Source organism: Malaclemys terrapin, chromosome 8 (assembly GCF_027887155.1).
Source record: "Malaclemys terrapin pileata isolate rMalTer1 chromosome 8, rMalTer1.hap1, whole genome shotgun sequence".
NCBI lineage: Eukaryota > Metazoa > Chordata > Testudines > Emydidae > Malaclemys > Malaclemys terrapin.
Genome location: NC_071512.1, coordinates 2,024,855 through 2,039,436, shown reverse-complemented (window position 1 = coordinate 2,039,436; position 14,582 = coordinate 2,024,855). Strand labels below are relative to the sequence as shown.

The following is a 14,582-nucleotide window of genomic DNA, read 5'->3' as shown; positions in this document are numbered from 1 at the left end:
GAGATGTTGCAGCCAAAATATACTATTGTTATTTTACTGCATTCTTAAAATTCTCGCAGCAAAAATATTCATTTGAAACGATATGATCTCCGTGAGGTGTACAGACTTACCCACATAGTGCATGTTGAGGGCCAAGTACTTGTACTGGAAAAGGGGATTGTTGTTGAGGCTACTTCTTTGGATCTGCTGGAAGAAGGAGCTGACATCCCATCTGTACAAAACATCCAGGAGCATGATGCTTGGGACCCTCAGGGCCACATTTAACACTGCCTCCAACTTCTCCTTCGCAGCCATTCTGTTCCTTTTCAGTGAACGTGCAGCAGACTGTAACTAGCACAAGACAGATAAAAGTCATCAAATCAATCTCACTGTACAGCCAGCCATTGGGCATCATGAATGTATGAATGGAGAACACTGTGGGGCCATAGATCAGTAAATGAATCAATTGAGCTAAACTCAAAAATCCACACAGCATAGCTTTTGCTTCTTTGCTATATTAAGAGGAGCTTTGCTAGCTATTTTCCATAAGGACTTACTGTGCTTTTATTATTTTTTCTGGACAATGCTCTTCCACTTTGAAAATGTGTTGTGAAAACTCTCATTAGTAAACATACTTGGGTTTTAGAGCCCACAAAGAGCAGAAGAAAAAAAAAATCTAGAGAGCCCATTTGGTAATTCCCAGATTAACTTGAAATCTCTCTCCATAGCCTTCTCAGATGAAGCAGCTTTTGAAATAGATGCCAAGTAAAAATAGTTTTTTGAAGTGTTAAGCATTAACAAAGTAAGCTGTTTTTGAAACAACTTTTTACAATAACCTTTGAGGTGGTGGTGTAGCCATGTTGGTCCCTGGATATTAGAGAGACAAGGTGAGTGAGAGAGTATCTTGTATTGACCCAATTTATGCTGGTGAGAGAGGCAAACTTTCAAGCTACACAGAGCTTTTCTTCAGGTCTGGGAAAGAAAATCAGGGCAGGTCCACACTTAAAATGTTGCAGCAGCAGCACCACTGTAGCACTTCAGTGAAGACACTACTATGTTGACAGGAGAACTTCTCCCCCTTGGTGTAGTTAATCCACCTCCTTGAGAGGCGGTAGCAAAGCAACGTAGATGGGAGAAGCCCTGTCGTTGACACAATACTGTCTACACTGGGTGTAACTGCTTCGCTTAAGGCTGTGGATTTTCTACAATCCTGAGCAACACAGTTATACCAACATAAGTCAGCCTGAGGCCGGGTCTACACCGCAATGTCTACATTACAGCTTATGTTGGAATAGTTTCTGTCACTCAGGAGTGTGAATAAGCCACCCCCCCCCCAGTGACATAAGTTACACCAACAGAAGTGCTTGTGTGAACATAGGCTCAGGCCAGGTCTACACTGCAGACTTAGGTTGGTATAACTATGTTATGCAGAGGTGTAGAAAATCCAATCCCTTGAGTGGAGCAGTTACCGATCTACCTCCTGGTGCAGACATGTGCCGCTTGCAGAAGTGGTTTTATTATGCCAAGAGAGCTTAGTTAGGTGTGCTGTAGTGTAGACCAGGGTTCATAGAACCTTTCCCAGACCTGAAGAAAAGCTCTGCATAGCTCAAAAGCTTGTCTCTCTCACCAAAGAAGTTGGTCCAATAAAAGATATTACCTCACCCACCTTCTCTCCATAATTGTAAGAGACACAGGGTGGTGAGAGAGAGAATAAAAGATATTATCTCACATGCATTGTCTCTCTAATATCCCGGGAGTGACACGGCTACAACATTGCATTTTACAATCATGACATTTTAGGTTTGTTTCCTCCCAGTGGCTTGAAATAACTTTAAAAATCTAATCTTGCTTTTATTATTTGTGGCATTCGTTGACCTCTGTTTGTATATATTTAAGCAAACATCATTTCTTTTAGATTAAAAATCAGTAAAGCAGCTCCATCCTGATTATATTAATGTAATTCACTACAATGGCCCATTACAGTAGTACTCTGGAATTAGGGTTTGGTTTGTTTGTAAAGTGAATTAGTTGCTCATGAACTGGGCTAGATTGATAACAGTGGAGGGTTTTGTTTAGCTATAGAAAAGACACAGTACAAGTGTCTCCACAGCAACCTGTTAATGTACCTCCGTCAAACTGGAAAGACCATATTAAGAATAGGTTTAGTCTCCATGCACATTCAGCCCATGGCCTTCAGCTAAGACTTTTAGCTGGTGCCAATTGTAATGGTTTTCATGAGGATGACACCTGTCCACTGTAGGAATGGCAATAAGGCAATGCATTTCACACAGATCACCAGCAAATCAATAACCATTTTCAGTTCACTCCCACCCTGGACCTGTTTTCAAGTGAGTGGATTTGGAGAGGTGCTGGGAAAAGCAGACTAGAAGGGGAGGCTAAAATTATGAAATTTTTTCAGGCATCTGTGTGAAGAATTTTCCAATTTTGTTGTTTTCAGGCTCAACTGCTAGTTGAGGAACCTTTATAACCAAGTCATTGTTTATGAAGTGAGGTGGTGTGAGAGAGACAGAGAGAGAACAGGGCCTGTGGAGAGATGATGCAACATGAGCAGCTGTGATTTCAAACCCAGCAATGGGAAACTGTTTAAGCAAGTGGAAGCTATCACCCTTGGAGATCTATGTCCCAAACCAGGCTCAAAGGGCTGAATGTCCCAAATATCAGAGGAACATTTCAGAAGAACTGTACTCTGTCCAACAGTCAAACAATTTGCAAAGGCAAAAGATGCATTTCACTTTGAAAAAGCTGTGAAATGCATTTCAAAACTAAGTGCAATTACTATTGGTATTTTTGAGACTACCATGACTGGCTATAAAAATAGTAAAATCATTTGTACCAAGGCAATATGGAAGCCCAGCACAAAACTAAACCAGACTATTCTGCTGAAATATTAATGTTCTTCTAATATTGTTAAACTGTAATCAGAGCAAGATGGAAAATGGTTTACAGTACCTTACTTTGGGATGCTGCTCATTGCAAAATTAGGTTTTATTTTTTACTCACAATGCTCACCACAACTGGTTGGCTATGAAATGCAGAAGTTTAAATTAAAAAAATGTTTTAAAATACTGGAATTACATTTCAGTGCCATCATACTGGACGACATTAACCTTTGTGCAGAGAATGGCACAAGGGATATGCACCACTTTAAGAGCTTATCTTCACTACGGAGCTAAATCGGAGCTGCTGCAAGGGATGCAGTGGCATTGAGTTAGTGGGTCTAGTGAAGATACGCTAAATTGATGGGAGAGTGCTCTCCCACTGATTTCTGTACTCCACCTCAACAAGAGGCAGAAGCAATGTTAGCGGGAGAGTGTCTCCAGTCGACATCACGTAGTGCAGACCCTGCAGTAAGTAGATCTAAGCTACGTTCACTTGAGTTATGCTACTAACGTAACTCTAAACTACGCAATTTGATCGACCAGCAGCAGTAGTTTAGACCTGGCCTAAGTCTCACATAAGCCCTCAAAGATAAGATGCTGTAAAAAAAATCATAATTCGTGGTCAAGTTTTGCAGGTGGGAGGGAAGGGTGCAGTAAGACTTGCACAAGGCATAGGGACACAAAGTGTTTTCAGCTCTAGAAGAGTTAAAGCAATCAGAGGCCAATACTGTCCACAAATGGTAGCGCACCTTCCATAGCTCTCAGGAAGAAGTGTAATTATTTTTATATAGCACTTGATAAAAAAAAAAAGCCAAAACCAAGTAGTCCTAACAAATTTATAAAGGGGCCCTATCAGTCTGATCTCAGTAAATCATGGGTTGTAGGGCTTTTTCAATTTTATAAATTCAGACTGATTTTTGTACACAGTTCCAACCCTTACCACTATTTTAACAGAACTGTAAACTCGAAACAGCACACCTTGCCACCTCATACAAACACAGTAACCACCATACTTCCCACACAATATCTTTCTAAGAAGCATTACACAATAGCATGTAAGAAGAATTAAAAAACCAGTCAAAACAATATCATAAGCATCCTAAAATATGAATAAGCAAAACCGCTGCCCAAGCCACTAAAACATTGTTCTGACCGCACAAAACACCCCTGCAAATAATTTACTGTATATACTCGTTCATAAGCCGAATATTTTTGGTAAAAGAGTGACACATCAAAGAGCAGGGGTCGGCATCAAAAGTTGATCATTTTAAACTCTATAGAATCATTGAATTGAATATCTAATACATTGTTGTTTTGTTTACCTGGAGCATCTACAGGCACGGAGCCCCTCCGCTCCCAGTGGCCATGGTTTACCCTTCCCAGCCAATGGGAACTGCGGGAAGTGGCGCCACTTCCCGCAGCTCCCATTGGCTGGGAACAGCGAACCGCGGCCACAGGGAGCTGAGGGGCTCCGTGCCTGTAGATGCTCCAGGTAAACAAAACGTCCAGGCCCACTAGCGGATAACCCTAACAGGCCAGGAGCCAAAGTCTGCCAACCCCTGAAATATAGGGTCGGCTTATGAAAGGATCATACAGTTTTTGCTATTTTTACCTAACCATCTTGGGGGGTCAGCTTATAAATGAACGGGCTAATGACTGAGTATATACGATACATATATTTTTGCTGTGGTATAAATTAAAAAGGGTTTTATGTATTAAAATAGTATTTTAAAGAAAATTTTGGATGCAGGCTGAATATATAGAAGAAAATTTTAGTCAGATTGATTTGAAATTGCAAGCCTATACTCAGAAAGAAAGTCAAGATAAATATAGTTTAAGAGCTTATGTGAAAAAAAGTTAAAGGTACTATGAATTTTAAGTAGCTTTTTTCAAGTCTTGTTTTTTCCAAATACATAAATTCACCAATCCTTGGGGGGAGGAGGGGAGAGCAAACTGTCTACGCATTTTGCAATTTTTAAAAAGCATTTAAGGTACAGCTTGACAACCATGGTGATCTACAAGTTTGTACTATTTGTTGTTTAAAAAAAAAAAAAAAAGAAGTACACCTAGGCTGACACATGGACTTGATTAAAAAGCTCTTACATATCCAAGAGTCCTATTTGACCAATCAGCTGTATGGCACAACATCTACATATGCAGAACAAGAAAAGTTAAGTTTCTATTTAAGGGCCCTATTCAGTACTCCTTACACACCACAAACTCAAGCAGAACTTACCTGCTTTCCCAAACACAGAGTGCTAAATGGGGCCATAAATAACTAAGTTAATTGGGACAATTTGGGCAAGCTTGCTTTTCCCTTCCAAATTCACAAACCTATACACCTCTACCCCGATATAACGCTGTCCTCAGGAGCCAAAAAAATCTTACCGTGTTATAGGTGAAATCACATTATATTGAACTTGCTTTGATCCACCGGAGTGCGCAGCCCCGCGCCCCCCGGAGCGCTGCTTTACTGCGTTATATCCGAATTCATGTTACATCGGGGGTCGCGTTATATCGGTATAGAGGTGTACTTGGGAGCTTAAGAAAAGTGAACTATATAGTAGAAGCTCAGAGTTACGAACACCAGAGTTACAAACTGACCACTCAACCATGCACCTAATTTGGAACCAGAAGTATGCAACCAAGCAGCAGCAGACAAAAATATATATGTATTATATATAGTACAATACTGTGTTAAATGTAAACTGCTAAAAATATAAAGGGAAAGTAGCATTTGTCTTCTGCATAGTAGTTTCAAAGCTGTATTAAGTCAATGTTCAGTTGTAAACTTTTGAAAGAACCATAACATTTTATTCAGAGTTATGAACAACCTCCATTCCAGAGCTGTTTGTAACTGAGGTTCTACTGTATGTGTGTCTTGTTTAAGGGTATAGTTTAAAATTTCTAAGCCTAGTTTTAAAAACAACGTTGACAACCGTAACACGGTGCAACTGATAGCCACTTTCTGTAATATATTGCCTACACTGGAAAATCATAGCAAGTCTTGTCACTGCATAACAAGAGACAAGGTGGGTGAGGTAATATATTTTATTAGACCAGCTTCTGTTGGTGAAAGAGACAAGACTGCATAACAAACCATCCAATATTCATGAGACACCCTTTTAAATTATGTCCACTAGAAATCTGCAAGCATTAAGGCCTAAAATGCAACTGCTGCCAAGTTTCAATATGATGTGCTACATGTGAGCAAAGTCGATTATTCTAAGCTCTTGATATGTGGTAAAAGATCTTAAAATACATTATTTTGATTGGGCAAAAAACATTAAATCTTTATATGCTTAGAAAAAAAAGTCACTATGAGCAGCTGGATGCTCACCTCTTCTGAAAAACCAGGCCACTCATTTAAGGGTACATCTACCCTTCAGTGGGGAGTGAGCATGCTAAAAATAGCTGTGTTGTGGCATTGGTGGAGGCTCCAGCTAGCCATGTGACCTCAAACCCACCCTACGTCCTAGGTTGGAGCTTGGGTGTCTAGCTGGAACATCCAGATGTTTTTAGCATGAGTGTCTACCTGGGCTGTGAGGTTCACTCTCAGCTGTAGTGCAGACATACCCTAAGCGGCCAAAAGTTGACTGAAGAGCCTAACTTGAAAAACAAGGCCAGTGCATTTATTACAAGTGCAGGTCATGCCAATTTCAGAATAGATAAAATGCTGCTGAAAAGAATACCAGAAAACTTTTGATTAAAAACTGACAAAAAGCTCACAACTTTCCCTTGAATAGGAGGTTTATTTCTAAGGCTTTGTCTACACACAAAGCTGCAATCTGCATGCATGTACTCATAGGTTTAAATCTGGCTTACATTAGCTTGTATCAATAAATTTATAGGCACGACCTAAATCAATATAACCAGTTTTAAACCAATATACGAGTCCACATACCCAAAATTTACACTGGTTTAATTAAGCACATTTAAGCTAACCCGGTACCATTTCTTCATGTAGATAAGCCCTAAATACGATGCTTAGTGAGTAGTTACAGAAACACACTAAAGGTGGAATATTTTCAAAACTCAGTGCTGGCTTAACTGCATCCACTGAAGACAATGGTAAAAAATACCACGGACTTCAGTGAGAGCAGTTAGTCCAGTTCCTAGTGTTTTTGAAAATCCTTCACTAAGGACCCCATCCTGCAACACGTCTGGTCTCCAGTCTCCGACTGGCTACTATGGGCAGAAAAGGTACTCAGCACCTCACAAGTTCATGTCTTGAGAAGTTTGGAGAAATCTGCAAGAAACTGAAAACAGATCTAGGTCCAAATTCTGCTCCAATACCTGTGACACCCTACTGATTTTGGATTCATGGGTGTAAGAGCAGAATTTGGTCCATAGGCTCCACTTACACTGAGGAAAAAACAAACATTTTATAAGATTATTGCTATGCAAAGCTTTGATTTTTTTGAATAAACTAAACTTGGTTAAACATTTATTTAAAACAGAACACCTAGCTGCATCAGAGACTGTTTTGACTAAGAACTATTAAAAGATTCAATGTCAAGGCTGGTAAGCCTAAAATTAGACCCACCAGCTGTGCTCTGAGTGCGTGCACATCTCAGTGTCCCTGTGTTATGCATGTCTGCTCTGTTCTTGGGAGCAGGAGATTTGAAATATAAAACAATTCTGAGTTCTTCAGAGAGTTGGATTCTTGTAAACTGGCACAGTGTTGAAACATACAAGAACAAGACAGAATGGAGGGACAATGTTATGTGCCAAATACACAGAAAAAATCCAATGCTGATACAAGTCCACAGAGAAGTCCAATATTTTGGGTTGGGGACTGATGATCCAGCAGCTTTCATTAAACTCTTTTCTTCCTGCCCCAGCTCAGTGGCAGAGGGCAGCATGGGAAGTACAAAATGTATGAATGACATGTAATGTTCTTGGCCTGCCAACGACAGCATACTAATATTTTTGCAAAGAGAAGCTGGCTATGGTGCAGACTTGCAGATAACTATACTAAAGCAGCGAATGGAAAATTTGTATTATGCACTGTAACACTATAATTAGGGACTTGTCAGTACTTCCACTAAAACCCAGTTTTTGTGGTTTGCTATAGGAACTCAGCAATTTCAAATCATATCAAGATTGAATTTGAACACTAAATTCTAAGAGTTTTGCAAGGAGGCAGTAGAGCAAGCAGACATAGCATTTTTGCTATTTGAACAAGAAGTTACTGAGCATACACAGTGTTTTTTTCTATGTGGTGCAATAAAAAGAATTGTTAGAGCACTGACAAGATCAAGTGAACAGAGGTATTTATTTTCCCCTAAAAAGCAAGTGAATTGTTAAATTAAAAGCAAAACATGCAGGGTCCAATAACCCACCCGAAATTAAAAACAAATGTGAATAGAGGCCATTGTGGTTAATTATTTAATTCAAGCTACACACAAGCACTCAACATACATGCTCTTCTGCCAAAGGGTCTCAAAAGAGTGGATCATCCCTACATATTATGGAATGAACTACTGGGAAGGGTGGGAGTAAATGTGAGTTTACCTTATTAGCATAATCAGAAGAGTGGTGAGCCAAGTGCCTAGAGAGAGATGTTTACTATAATCTTGAAATGTAGAGGTTTTACATTCCTAACTTCCATTAACTCCCGGAGGCATATGGGAAAATTCCAGGTGCAGGGAGATTAGACTTTACCATCTATAACTGTAAAATTTTTAAGGTTTTAGTTAATTTCTTCCACTCCCCTATCAGTAACCCATGTACTGTTATGTGTACACACACACACAGTAAGAGTGCAACATATGTCTTTGATACCTCCCATCTACTTTAGCACCAATCCTGCCAAAACATATACATGTGCCTAACTTTAAAAACCTTACTTAGTCCCATTGAAGTAAACCGGATTACTCACGGTGCCTCAGATGTGTGTGTAAATTTGCAGGGGCCAGTTTGGCCTGTAATGCATTGTCTGTATTTGATTTAGGTTATAAATAATAAGGGGCAAAGAATGTGTCATCTTCTATATTCCTACAGAGCCAACCAAAGCACCTAATTGTTTCACAGCAGCTGTATTCTTTAAAGGCAGACTGTAAAATATGATACGCCTTGTTTATTCTTTACACCCAAATAGGCAAAAACCTGCCTCCCAAGAAGACTGAACTCTGGCTAAAGTTTGTTGAAAAAAAGGGGGTAAACAAATCAAAATAGAACCTGATCAGCCAGGGAATGAAAGAAATACAGAACCTTTCATTTATATCTCACCAGTTCAACTCCAGATAAGGTAAGAGTGGCTGCCGGTTTTGTGAACTGTGTGAAATTAGTTGGTGGTTTCAGTCCAGTTTTCTGAAGACAGGAGAGCACATCTTTAACAATACCATAACAAATTGCATCTCTATGTGAACATTTCAGCAGAAATGCCAAAGAGTGAATTTACATGGAGACTGAAACACCCTTAGATCCTGTCCAACTCTACATCTTCTAACCAGTCAGAGGGTTCGTCACCTTAGTCAATCAGTTTGTGCTTACAGAGCAGCTTTTTTGCCATCACAACTGTATTTGTGAGTCCACCTAACTATGTTTGTATCAGTGTATTCTAGGAAAAGCGGGGCAGCTATCCTACAGTGCCTCTGCAGGGGACAAGAGTGCCCAGAGCACATGCTTGCAGAGCAAGGACAACAGCATATTAGATATTGCAATATTGGATGTCTTGTCTCCAAAAGCTAGGAGGAAGGAGGACCAGCCAAACTGGGTAAGTGGGCCAAGTGAGGGTATCCTGAATACCCTGCAAAGAAACAGTGTGCTGAACTTGTTATAGGAACCACAACTATGTGAGAGGGTGATACTGACCATTGTTACTTTTAAGTACTTGTATGTGGACACAAGCTACATTTAGCCAGGTCAGTAATTGGTTACACAATCAGTTAGAAGATGTAGCGTGGACAGGGCTTTAGAGAGGATTCCTCTAGGTCAACATTGAAGCACACTGGGCATTTAGGAAGCTTCCACTGCTTGTACCTATGAAATTCCTGTTCTGTGAATAAAGAGCTTCAATCTCCAGGACTGTCAAACAGTCTTGAATTTTTCCCTACAACTAGATTTACGTGATAGCAAAGAAGAATGAATGGCTGCTGCCATTAGGGAAAAAAAATATTTAAAAGACACGGAAACGCAAGATTTGAACACATCAAAACTTTCACAAGAAAATACTGGGATGATGTACTGTAGGATGTTTCAGAGGGCTGAAAAACATCTCTCTTATGGTGAAAAACATCCAGAGTTCAATTATACCACAATCTAAGAACACCATATCCTGCAAAAAATTATATGCATACTTAATTTCACAAAATGCAAGTAGCTGTTTACTTCAGGGGGACATATGTAAAGTTAAGCAGACAAGACTTTGCAGAATCAGGGCCTAAGACAAAAGTTAAAAAAAAAAATTTCATAAGGGAGTGACTTAGGCAGATCACTTACCCAAAAGCAAAAGGAATCATACAAAAGTTAATGCAAGGGATACTGGTATGTTGCAGCTATGGCATGTGTAGAGTGTTTACAGTGTATCTAGAACATATAATTCCCATTAGTTTAATTTTTATAACCACATCAAACATACATGTTAAAAAAGGTATATACCCTTATGGTTAAAATACCATTCTATGTAGTACTTGGGTCCAAAAAAGCACAATGCACATGAAGTCCATTATTAAATTTAAAATTAAATATAAAACTGTGTTCTAGTGGATTGAAATAGAAATTACCTACAGTCTCCATAAAAGGGAACCAATTGCAATGAGTCTTCAGTCTCCAGTTTAGTAAACAGCATGGAGATTTTTGTTGGTTTTTTTTTTTAAGAAGCCAATACCAAGCATAAGGCAGACGACAATTTCAAAGACACATACCAATCCATTTATTGTTTTATTGGCTTTATGTGCATTTTTTCTTAAAATCTGTCCCACAGACTTAAGCTGCTGAAGAACTGAGGCAATAATCTATTTCCATCAGCTTCAACAAAGAGGAGTCCCTGGCGCCTGCTCAAACAGTCTGAGAGAATTAGTAGTAACTTCAATGGATTTACAACAGCATGAACCTGGTGTAAACAAGATAAACATCGGCCCACTATATTTTGGACCCAGGAAGAACATCCATTGTTCTGTATTGTAAAATGGTCACAATCCTGCTTCATAAAATCTCTCTCAAAGACCACCCTTGCCTCATTATATCATGCAACAATATTAATCCCTAAATTCATTAATTAACAAAGCTTCCTGCATGTCTTCGGTACAGGAAAATTTTCCACCACTGCTAACTCCAGTTTATTGTAGACAGCATGTTAATCCTGGCATGTTGCAATATACAGTAGTAGGTTAACTAAGACCAAGACATAGCTGCAGTTTCTCTCCTTCATAGGCAGCTGATTATTTAAAATAGTTGGCATGGACAGCCACAATAATGGATTGCGATGATTTAGTATCTGCAGTGTCTTACAGAAGAGAAAAAAATGAATTTCTAATGAAAGCTTTGTTTTTACTAAACTACACATCAACGTGACCAAACAAAAAATCAGAACGGTTGCCTGTTTTTTCAGTTTGAAACCTAGAGGATACATTACATAAAAAAATGTACTGCAGTCTAACACGGACTTAATTTAAAAAAAAAATCTAAGCATAGTGGTCCAGAAGATGAACTGGGAGAGAAGATTTTTGAATTAAAACTACAGAGGAGCGTACACACACACACACACACACTGAAGGGACCACAGAAGCATCTAATTTTTGTCTGTGTTTTTTAAAGCCTAACTAAAAGAGTAAAAAATATTTTCAACTAAAATATCACATGCAGACAAACCACTTACAGTTGTGTGTCAAAGGTCTTCCAGAAGTCTTCTGGTTAACTGACAATCAACTGCACATATTACTGTAATCAAAACCGTTCCTTTTTGTAGGCAAAACCAATTTTGGTTTGGGTGCTAATTTTTTTTTTTTTGTTAAACATTTATTAAACCTCCCCTCCCTGCATCTTATTCTCACACATACTCTTCTCCCCCCTTGCAAAGTGTTGTTCTATCTGAAAGAGAGGCATCATTCGGATAACAGTCCGTATGTCAAAGGCACATACAACACATGGAACCATACCCCATCGTACACTAAAATTCGAGATACAAAACCATGTCACAAGCCTTATTGTAAAGAGAGAAGGAAGATCTTGAAGAAATAGCTAAAGTGACATTAGCCATAAAGGCAGAGAAAGTTACTAGACTGAGAAAGAGAAGGTCTTTTACATAAGCATTATCACATGCTTTTAAAATAACTGGGCCTCTCCCCTTCTCACTTCCTTACCTGAATTTCACAAAGTCTGCTGCAGGGGCTGTTTCTCACCCTTAAAAACTCGCAGCGTCTGCCCTCCAAAAAGCGTTAGAGATATTTAGTCCTGACTCCTTCTCTGAGGGCTGCAAGACCAGAATGTAAATAGAGACAGAGGGAACCAGAGCACCGCAGCCTCTACCACGGAGCCATAAACCTTGGTCACGACTGCAGCACCAGCTCATCCTCTGGGGTTGAGTCAAGCTCTGGACCCACAGTTCAACTCTCTGTTTGTAAGCCAAATTCCGCCTCCCCATCCCAGTGCCTTTCCAAGCAGGGACCTATTGCCTGCTCGCCCCTGACTGCAATGCCAGGTGTCCCATGAATCTTTGATGCTGCTGCAAAGCCCCTCGCGTCCTTTCCTCGGGCCCCGCGGAGCTCAGCTGGGTTTGAACTCCAGTAACCCCGCGCACAGCTCGCTGCAAACCAGGCGCCGCCGGCAGGGACAGGAGCCGGGGAATTCCCCGCAGCCGGGAGCGGGCAGCCCGGTTCAGCGGCCCAGCGGAGGAGGAGAATTGGGGTGGAGTAGCGGTATTTGGGGCGGAGAGAAGGGGGGCGAAGTGGGGGGCGGAGGATTGGGGGTCGCGGAGGGGGCTGGTTTGGGGGGGATCGGGAGGTATTTGTGGGGAGATCGGGGAGGGGTGCAGGGGGCCCCTCGTGGGGGATTTGGGGAGAAGGCTGGTTGGGGGTTAAGGGGGGGCCCTCGGGGAATTTGGGAGGGGGCAGAGGTTCGAGGGGCCCTTGGGGCCGGGGGGAATTTGGGGAGGGGGGCTGAGGGAGCTGGGGGGGTGGAGGTATTTGTGGAGCGAGTGGGGGGTTCAGGGGGCACGGGAATCGGGGCAGGGGTTCGGGAGGCCCTCGGAGGGGAATTGGGAGAGGCGGGGGCGGAGGGGCCCCCGTGGGGGATTCGGGGAGCGGGCTGGTGGGGGGGGTGCAGAGGGGCCCTCGGGGGGGATTTGGGGGAGTCGGGCGGGGAGGGGGGCTAAGGGGGCTGGTTGGGAGAGAAGCGAGGATATTTGTGGAGCGAGTGGGGGGTTCAAGGGGGCTCGTCGCAGGGAGTTGGGGAGGGGGCGGGGGGCCCCCTCGCAGGGAGTTGGGGAGGGGGGGCCTCAGGGCCCCTCGCAGGGAGTTGGGGAGGGGGGGCCTCAGGGCCCCTCGCAGGGAGTTGGGGGCGGGGCGGGGGGGCTCGGAGGGAGTTGGGGGAGGGGGGGCTCGGAGGGAGTTGGGGGAGGGGGGGCTCGGAGGGAGTTGGGGGAGGGGGGGCTCGGAGGGAGTTGGGGGAGGGGGGGCTCGGAGGGAGTTGGGGGGTGGGGCGGGGGGGCTCGGGGGCCCCTCGGAGGAAGTTGGGGCGGGGGGGGCTCAGGGGGCCCCTCGCAGGGAGTTGGGGGCGGGGCGGGGGGGCTCGGAGGGAGTTGGGGCGGGGGGCGGGGGGGCTCGGAGGGAGTTGGGGCGGGGGGGGGGCCCAGGGGGCGGCCAGTTACCTGGGCCGACGCGGTTTCCGCCCCCCCGGGCGGGCTGGCGGCGGGTCTCGGTCAGGGCCGCGGCTCGGTGCCCGGCCTGCGCTCGCTCAGCGGGGACGGCGGCGGCAGAGCGTCTCCCGCCGGCACCATCCTCCCCGCGCGGCTCCGGGCGCCCAGACCGACCGACCGACCGCGCGCGAGCGCCAGGCCCCGCTGCGCCCGGCCCCGGCTCCAGGCCCCGCCCCGCCCGCGGGCAGCGCATGCGCCCGGCCCCGCCGGACAAAGTACCGCTCCCGGCCCCGCCCCCAGCAGCCCGGGCACCTCCCCCGCCGGGCGGCACGCGCCGCAGCGCCTCGAGCGCCCCCCCTCCCGGGTCCGGCCGTGCACGAGGCTCCTCTGCCCCCCCATGTATACAGCCCCCCAGGGTGACCAGACAGCACGTGTGAAACATCCAGACGGGGTGGGGTGGGGGGTAATAGGAGCCTATATAAGAAAAAGACCCAAAAATCAGGACTGTCCCTATAAAATCAGGACATCTGGTCACCCTAAGCCCCCCCCCACCCCGTGCATTTCCCCCTCTGGGGCATTTGGCCCCGGGACTGCAAACTGCCACCCTCGCCAGCCCCCCTCTCCCTAGTGGTGTTTTATGGTTACAGAGCCACTGCTCCGGGCTCTGGCCAGAGCGAGACCCTGCTAGGGGGACCAAATGTCCTGATTTGTATAGGGACCGTCCCGATTTTGGGGTCTTTTTCTTATATAGGCTCCTATTACCCCCCACCCCTGTCCTAATTTTTCACACTTGCTGTCTGGTCACCCTAGACCCTGTGTCTCTGTGTGTTGGGGGGGTGTTAACATCTCAACGCTTCACATGGGCCTGCGGCTCACCCAGCACTTGCCAAATAGTAACTGAT

The 14,582-nt window shown here is 43.9% G+C and overlaps 1 protein-coding gene across 2 annotated transcripts in view; it reads right to left on the bottom strand.

Annotated features, from left to right (window-relative positions):
- RNF145 (ring finger protein 145) overlaps positions 1-13,892 on the bottom strand; it is a 65,186-nt gene extending 51,294 nt beyond the window's left edge. Inside the window, exons 1-3 of one of the 2 annotated variants that reach the window (XM_054037972.1) lie at positions 13,693-13,892; positions 12,188-12,297; positions 111-330 (exon numbers count right to left, since the gene is read on the bottom strand). In XM_054037972.1, coding sequence (XP_053893947.1) covers positions 111-294 — 184 coding nt within the window. In that variant the 5' untranslated portion in view covers positions 295-330; positions 12,188-12,297; positions 13,693-13,892. The remainder of the gene's footprint in view (positions 1-110; positions 331-12,187; positions 12,298-13,692) is intronic. The other variant, XM_054037971.1, reaches the window with a different exon arrangement.
- Positions 13,893-14,582: the final 690 nt, after the last annotated feature.